Source organism: Hylobates moloch, unplaced genomic scaffold, assembly GCF_009828535.3.
Source record: "Hylobates moloch isolate HMO894 unplaced genomic scaffold, HMol_V3 SCAFFOLD_2312, whole genome shotgun sequence".
Taxonomy (NCBI): Eukaryota; Metazoa; Chordata; class Mammalia; order Primates; family Hylobatidae; genus Hylobates; species Hylobates moloch.
Genome location: NW_026654587.1, coordinates 1 through 8,561, shown reverse-complemented (window position 1 = coordinate 8,561; position 8,561 = coordinate 1). Strand labels below are relative to the sequence as shown.

At 40.6% G+C, this 8,561-nt stretch overlaps 1 protein-coding gene and 1 pseudogene across 1 annotated transcript; both read right to left on the bottom strand.

Annotated features, from left to right (window-relative positions):
* Positions 1–111: 111 nt before the first annotated feature.
* LOC116464941 (endogenous retrovirus group K member 25 Env polyprotein-like) lies at positions 112–3,332 on the bottom strand. The gene has a single exon (XM_058435202.1). It carries the CDS (start codon positions 2,900–2,902, stop codon positions 830–832), a length of 2,073 nt encoding a protein of 690 aa, XP_058291185.1. The 5' UTR covers positions 2,903–3,332; the 3' UTR covers positions 112–829.
* Positions 3,333–5,109: 1,777 nt separating this feature from the next.
* On the bottom strand, positions 5,110–8,399 carry LOC131382727 (endogenous retrovirus group K member 8 Gag polyprotein-like; annotated as a pseudogene).
* Between the last annotated feature and the right edge of the window lie 162 nt (positions 8,400–8,561).

Below are 8,561 nucleotides of genomic sequence, written 5' to 3'. Positions count from 1 at the left end.
TCTATATAGACACAGTAACAGGCTGATCTCTCCTTCTTTTCCCCACATTTCCCCCTTTTCTTTTCAACAAAACTACCATTGTCATCACGATACCGAGATTACATACTTCACAAGGTAATCGAATATCATAAAGCAAGTGGAGGCAGGATGAGTTCACAGGACGGTGTTAAAATTGAAATTAAAATTGCCAACGAAATTTTTGGGCACGCATAGTCATTGATAACATTTTATCAGGAAATAGGGTTTGAGAGCAGACAACCTGACTGGCCAAAATTTATTAGGTGGGAATTTCCTCATCCTAATAAGCCTGGGAGCACTACAGGAGGCCGGGGCTTATTTCATCCCTTCGGCTTCAACCGTAAAAGGCGGCACGACTCCAAGGGGGTCGTTTATAGGCCTACCCTTAGAGCGCATTCTCTTTCTCAGGGATATTCCTTGCTGAGAAAAAGAATTCAGCGATATCTCTCCTACTTGTGTGCAAAAGGAGAAAAGATATGGCTCTGTTCCGTCCGGCTCACCGGCGGCCAGTTCAAGGTTACCTCCCTTGTTTCCTGAACACCGCTGTTATCCCGCTCTTTTTTCCAGATGCCCAGTTTTCGTATTGTTTAAACACACGTCCTCTACAAACAATTTGTGTAGTTAAGGCAATCATCACAGGGTCCTGAGGTGACATATATCCTCCACAGCGTACAAAGAAAATGATGGGATTAAGAGATTACAGTAAAGACATAAGAAATTACAAAAGTATAAATTTTGGAGAACTAATAAAATGTCCGTGAAATCTTCATATGTTATGTTTTTCTGCTGTGGCTTCAGCCAGTCCCTCAGTTCAAGGTCCCTGACTTTCCGCAACATTCTCCCTCCCTTTCCCTCTATATAAATGTGCCATGGCGATGAAGGCTTGTTCGTTCTCTCGATTTTGGCGCAGGATTCTTCGACTGGTCCGGCACACTAAAAACAAACCGATTAAACAGAGACACATAATTCCAAAATTTACTGCAGTAGAGTTTCCAATAGACTTAATCCAAGTCGTGGGGTTTAATTCATAAAGATTTTTTGCCACTTGATCTAACGCCTCAGCTCCAGGCACAATATTTAAGTGACTCTGAGAGGCTTCAAAAATTTGTTCTTTTAATTTAGAAATGTCTAAAGTGAGATTATCTTCTCTTCCCTGTAAATGGCGTCTTACCATGTCCCAGTGATGTCTAGACTCATTATAAACTTGGGGTGTAATACAAAAATCTGACGTATTCCAGTCACACTGTAACTGGAAACGATGTTCCAAGCTCATGAGCCTATCTCCCATCCAAATGACAGTTTGTCTAAGGTCATTAATTTGATTAGCCAATTTTTGATCGATACCAGATTGTGAATTCCACAACCTTGTGGAATTCTTTTGCCAATTGTCAACAAAGCTTACTGTCTGCACAGAAGAGTGCAATGCGACTCCTGCCACAGCGGCTGTAGCTGTGACTGCAATTAATCCCATAATCACTGCAATTAAAGTAAAAATGAATCTTTTGGATCTATTTAAAATGCCTTTTAATACTTCAGTCAAAATATGAATGGATGGCGAGGCCTCCCATGGTCGATCCATGGACACAGGGATCCACACGCCTTCTCTTGCTCTCACAAGCAGAATACGGTGCTGCCAATCAAAAGTTGAATCAATGCAAGTAAACAATCTGCAATTTTCACATGTTATAGTTTGGGAGTCTGGTTTAATAACTACATTTCCTATGACTAACATATAAGGAGGTTTTACACAACTTAGTAAAGGAACTGTTAGACTGGAATTTAGGTTGATAGAGTAAAATGCTTTATAATCTCTTGTTTCTATAGTTTGGTTCCCAGACCAAATTCTAAGGTGGTATGAAGCCACAGTAAGCCTCCATAATTCTGGATGTTCAGGACCAAAAACTGGACTTATTATTTTTGGTCTTGGAGTAGAGGTTCCCTTTTCTCCCCATTTCCAAGGGTAGAAAGACTGAAATTTTTTGTGCCTATGTTTGTCTAAATTTTCTGTTAAGTCACTATCAACAGTTGGACTCACTAGTGCACTGGGACAGAATTGAGTTTGTCCTGTGCAATCGTGGTAGAATTGACCTCGAGGTGCCCAATCTATAACAGTTCCAAATGTGTTGTTTTGTAAAATCACGGCACTATCGGCCACACATTCTTCCCAAACTAAATCCTTTTTTTCTATGGAAATCTCCTTGGGGCAAGGTTTTCCTTTTGGCCTAAATTTTAATGATCTTTGATAAGAGAAGTCTTGTATATAGTTTACCTGTGGTTTGAGTGACATACCGCTTACCATATGATAAGTAAATCTACTGGTGGGATTGAGAGTAGGTACTTCTACCAACCAATTTTGGATAGCAGGCATTAAACATCCTGGTGCTCTCCCGAGACATATAGGAGGATAACGATACCCAATGGAAATATTTATCATCATTCCTTCTTCCTCCGGTTTTGCAGGGCAACGATCATCTGTGGGACCAGCTACCCACACACTATTATTAACATATACTTCAATAGGATTATCCATCCAAGTGACTGCCCGAATTAAGGGCGGGAAAGGCACATAGGCCCAGTAGGTATAATTAGCTGCAGCTGCTCCTGCAGGCATGGGGAGACTTACCACCGTTGATACAACCATTAAAGCTGCAAACAGCATTTTTTCTGAGGTTTGTGTCACCTTTGTGCTAGCTAGGCTTTTTCTAGCTAACAGTGTCAGCTTCTTTAACTGTGCCCAGGTTGGCAGCTCCGCCTTCTTGGTGCGTGGTGACTTCATCTGTTTTTCTAATATCACCACTTGATTCATCCTGCGAGTCAATGGTGTCCGATTGCGGTGTTTCCGTCTCCGTGGAGGCGCTTTTCTTTGCATCTCCGATGGGTTCATTGTAGAACTTCAAATGTCTAGTGGGTATCCAAACAGGAAGCTGATTTTCTCCTGGTGAAACACAAGCAAAACCTCTTCCCCAGGTTATCACCTTCCCTATCTCCCATGTCCTATTTTTGTTGTCTTTCCACCAAATCAGTTTTCCTTCATGTGGACTGTTCTTTTTACCCGTAAGATGTTGTTCTGCAGAAGTAGTAGTCTGATTTCTATAAATGTTTAAAAAATTTAAAGTATAGAGTGCTAGATTAAGCTGCATCTGAGGAGAGGTACACTCCTTACTGTCTCCCCCTTTTTTTTGTTTAACTAACTGAGTTTTGAGTGTTCTATTAGTTCTTTCAACTATGGCCTGTCCTTGGGAATTATAAGGAATTCCTGTTGTATGTGTAATATTCCACTGATTTAAGAATTTTTGGAAAGCTTTACTACAATAACCTGGCCCATTGTCAGTTTTAATTTTTTCTGGAACTCCCATCACAGCAAAACAAGATAATAAATGTTTTTTAACATGGGAAGTACTTTCTCCTGTCTGGCATGTTGCCCATATGAAATGTGAATAAGTATCAACTGTTACATGAACATATGATAATTTTCCAAATGAAGGTACATGGGTAACATCCATTTGCCATAATGCGTTAGGACACAGACCTCTGGGATTAACTCCTGCCTCTTGGGTGGGCAGGTGTAGTACTTGACACTGGGTACAATGTTGTACAATATTTTTTGCCTGTTTCCACGTGACATCAAATTTGTTTTTTAACCCTGCTGCATTTACATGAGTCAAAGCATGAAGTTCTTGTGCTTTTATGAATGCAGAGGATACCAGTAAGTCAGCTTTTTTATTTGCTTCAGTTAAAGGTCCTGGTAAATTAGTATGTGCTCGAATATGAGTGATATAAAATGGGAAATTCCTTTTTCTTACAGTTTGTTGTAACAAATTGAACAGCTGGTTTAACTGATCATCCATGCTATATTTAATTAGAGCTGTCTCAACATCCCTTGTAGCCTGTACTACATATGCAGAATCTGATATAATATTAACAGGTTGATTAAAATCTTCTAACACTGTAATGACTGCAAACAACTCTGCCCTCTGAGCTGATTGATATTGAGTTTTGATTACTCGCTCCTTTGGCCCTGTGTAAGCCGCTTTTCCATTGCTGGAACCATCAGTAAATACTGTCAGAGCATTTTCTAAAGGTTCATGTCTGGTAATTTTAGGTAAGATCTAAGTAGTCAATTTTAAAAACTGGAAGATTTTTGATTTTGGGTAATGATTATCAATAATTCCTACAAAATCAGCAAGGCCAATTTGCCATGCACCAGAATTGATAAAGGCTTGTTTAACTTGTTCCTTGGTTAAAGGAACAACTATTTTGTCTGGGTCGTTACCACACAATTTTATTATTCGTAATCTTGTCTGACCAATTAATGTAGCTATTTGGTCTAAGTACAATGTAAAAGTCTTAATTGTACTGTGAGGAAGGAATGACCACTCCACAAGATCAGTATTTTGAACAATGATGCCTGTTGGAGAATGTGCAGTGGCAAAAATTAAAAGTTGGAGTGGAGCTAAAGAATCTATTCTATTTATTTGCGCTGACTGAATTTTTTCTTTCACTAATTTAATTTCTTTTGTTGCCTCTGGGGTTAATATTCTTTTACTATTTAAGTCTGGATCTCCTCTTAGGATAGAGAACAAATTTGACATGGCATAGGTAGGAATGCCTAGAGTTGGCCGAATCCAATTAATATCGCCTAACAATTTTTGAAAATCATTTAGTGTTTTTAACGTGTCTTTTCTTATTTCTATTTTTTGTGGCTTAATTTTTCTATTTTCTATTTGCATCCCCAAATAATGAAAAGGATCAGAGGTTTGGATCTTATCAGATGCTATTGTTAGTCCCGCGTTGGCAACCTCTGCTTGCAGAAATGTGTAACAGTCAATTAATTTGTCTCTTGTTTCTGCAGCACATAAAATATCATCAATATAGTGAATGATATAACAATCTGAAAATTTGTCTCTAACTGGTTGAAGGACTTGACCTACGAAAGTTTGACAAATAGTTGGACTATTAAGCATTCCCTGAGGTAATACTTTCCACTGAAACCTGGTGGCTGGTTCTTTATTATTTATGGCTGGTATAGTAAAGGCAAATTTTTCACAATCTTGCTCTGCCAGAGGAATGGTAAAAAAGCAATCCTTAAGATCAATTATAATTAAAGGCCAGTCTTTTGGGATCATGGCCGGAGAGGGCAATCCAGGTTGGAGAGGCCCCATGGGTTGAATTACAGCGTTTATGGCTCTTAAGTCCATTAACATACGCCATTTGCCTGACTTTTTCTGAATTACAAATACAGGAGAATTCCAGGGTGAGAATGAAGGCTCAATGTGTCCCTTTTCTAATTGTTCCTTTGCTAATAAGTGTAACGCCTCCAGTTTTTGCTTTGGTAGCGGCCACTGATTTACCCATACCGGTTTTTCTGCTTTCCAAGTTAATGGAATGGGTTTAGGAGGCTCTACAGTGGCCGCCCCTAAAAAGGATACCCTATTCCTTTTCTTTGTTGATTTTTCTTAGTCTCAATTGGGACTTTAATGCCATTTTCATTTTTTCCTAATCCCTTCCCTGGTATATATCCCATCTTAGTCATGATTTTTTGACTCATGGGGCTGTATAATGGAGCGGGCATAATGATTTCTGCACCCCATTGTTGTAACAAATCTCGACCCCATAGATTAACAGGAATTGAAGTAATCATTGGCTGAACAGTACTTTCTTGATTATCTGGCCCTAAACAATGTAAAATCATTGTACTTTCATACACTTCTGAAGCTGTGCCTACGCCGACAAGTCTTGTTACAGCCTTTTGTTTAGGCCAATTTTTTGGCCACTGATTTAAAGCAATTACAGAGATATCTGCTCCTGTGTCTACCAACCCTTCAAACTGTTTTCCTTGAATAATGGCCTTACACACAGGTCTGCTCTCAGAGACCAGACTTGCCCAGTATGCAGCCTTTCCTGCCAGATCAGTGCTTCCGAACCCTCCTGTTCTTTTTATCTCACTGTTTCTAATTTTAATATAAGGTAGGAGTAATAATTGAGCGATCCTGTCTCCTGGACTGGCACTCCAAGGAACTGAGGAACTAATAACCAATTGAATTTCGCCTTCATAGTCTGAATTAACCATACCAGTATGAATTTGAACTCCTTTTAGATTTAAACTTGATCTTCCTAAGATTAGTCCTACAGTCCCCTCAGGCAATGGGCCGTATACCCCTGTGGGGATTTTTTGTGGAGGCTCCCCTGGAAGCAGAGAGACTGCTTGTAAAGTACACAAATCTACTGCTGCACTGCCACTTGTGGCGGGGGATAGTTGCTGTATTGTGATAACTGGCTTATTCCCTGAGACACTTGCGACAGTGGGGGTTGTTGTTCCTGAAAACCCTGAGGAACAAAAGGTTGAATTTGGAACGCCCCAGTTTGTTGCGGGGCCTGAGGCTGGCCCCTCCTCTCGTTTCCCGACAGTGGTTGCCCATTTTTATTAAATTTAGAACGATATTGATTACCCCAATGTTTTCCCTTTTTACATCTTGGACATAGGCCAGGTGGCCCTTTATCTGTTGTTGTAGTAGCTTGAGTAGTTACATTTGGCTTATTTGTGACTAGGCAATTCTTTTTTAGATGACCAATTTGACCACAATTATAACATTTTCCCCCAAATGTTTTCACTTGTCCTCCTAAAGCAACTCCTGTGATTACCTGAGCCATAAGCATAGCTTTATGCATAGCTCCTCCAATTCCATCGCATGCTTTAACATACTCTGAGATTACATCTGATCCTGCGGGAACCTTTCTTTTTAATGGCTTAATGGCTGATTGACAATCCGGATTGGCGTTTTCATATGCCATCAACTCCACTATGACTTTACGGGCATTCTCATCGGTAATTGACTTTTGAGCAGCATCTTGAAGTCTTGCTACAAAATCAGGGTATGGCTCTTTAGAGCCTTGTCTTATTGTATTAAAGGAAAGGCAGGCGGTTCCTGGGTCTTGGATTTTCTCCCAGGCCCTAAGGCAGATAGCCCTGATTTGCTCAATGGCCTCATTTGGCATTATTGCTTGTTGGTCAACAGTGCTCCAATTTTGACCTATTCCTAATAGTTGATCTGCATCTATGTTAATTGGAGGATTGGCAGTCCTATTTCTTCGGACCTGTACTTGTGCCCCATCAATCCACCACGTCTTAAATTGTAAAAATTGAGAGGGTGAGAGTGATGATTTTGCCAGAATCTCCCAATCATAAGGAATGAGTCTATGTCCATGAGCAATGGAATCTAATAATGTTCTCATGTAAGGAGAGTTGGGTCCATACTGTTTTACTCCTTCTTTCATCTCTTTTAGCATTTTTATAGAAAAGGACTGATATCTGGCTTCAGCTACGGGAGGCTCTCCCTCTTGGGCCCCTTCTCCAGGTGGCCTTGCTTCTAATATTACTGGGAGTTGCCACGCCTCAATATCTCCCTGTTTTCTTGCCTCATCAATAATTTTATGTATTGCACTACCCTGTGTACTAGGCGGTGCTGTAGGATTAAGTCTCATGGTGGGTGGCTGAGGATATGGCACCCTGCCCTGTGGCACTGGAAATGCTCCTGGCTGTCCATACGGATTTTCTGGAGGCTGCCGATACTGCAGTTCAGCTGGCGGCCAGTATTGATAGGCTACTGGCGGCTGGATCTTACTTTCTACCTGCTGATATTGTGGACACTGTATTTGGATTGGCATTGCCGTGACAGAGACTCTATCTTTTTCTACTTGATCTTTTTTTGGAGTTTGTACTTGTTTAACCTGCATTTGAGGTTCTAAGGTTGCAGGCATCTGAGCTGTTGTAAGAGGAGTTGGCCCTCGTGGTTTAGACTCTGATGGCTCTGTCAATTCTGGATCTTTTTCCTCTAATTTTAACGTTTCAGGATATATTACCTCCTGTAATTGATTATTGTCAACATTTTGCGTTGACCGAGCCATTACCGGCTCTGCTACACATTTACAGTGTGAACTTTCTTTTCTTTTCCGGGACTCTATCCCTGCCTCTTTTTCACAATCTACTGCACAGCTTTTAGGGACATCGGAAACTGGAACGCTATCTTCTTCTGTTTGCAGCGGTTCTAAAGCTACTTTAATAATGACCCAATCATTCCATACTGTAAGTGGAATGATTTTACCTTCCCTACTTGCTTGTTTTAATTCTTTGCCAATTTTTTCCCAATCTTTTAGATCTAAAGTTCCCTGTTCTGGAAACCATGGACAAAACTGTTCTATTGTTTGAAAGAGCGTATTTAGATTTTTGGTAGACACTTTAACTCCCCCTCTTTTTAAGAGAATTTTTATAAAGCTGCGATAAGCGGCATATTTACTTTTAGTTTGCCCCATTGTTACCCTAGGTTCTTCCGAGCGCACAAGCTTACCGCAAGGCTGACTGTAGACGTACTCGGGAGTCTCTCGTCGACCTGTCCTCAATGACCACGCTCCAGCGTACCTTCACCTTAGAGAAAAGCCTCCACGTTGGGCACCAGATGAAGGGGTGGCCTGCCCCTCCACACCTGTGGGTGCTTCTCATTAGGTGGGACGAAAGACTTGAGAAAAGGAATAAGACACAGAGACAA

Excerpts from the sequence above, each read along its gene's own strand:
- LOC116464941 (XM_058435202.1), bottom strand. The coding sequence starts at position 2,902 with ATGAACCCATCGGAGATGCAAAGAAAAGCGCCTCCACGGAGACGGAAA.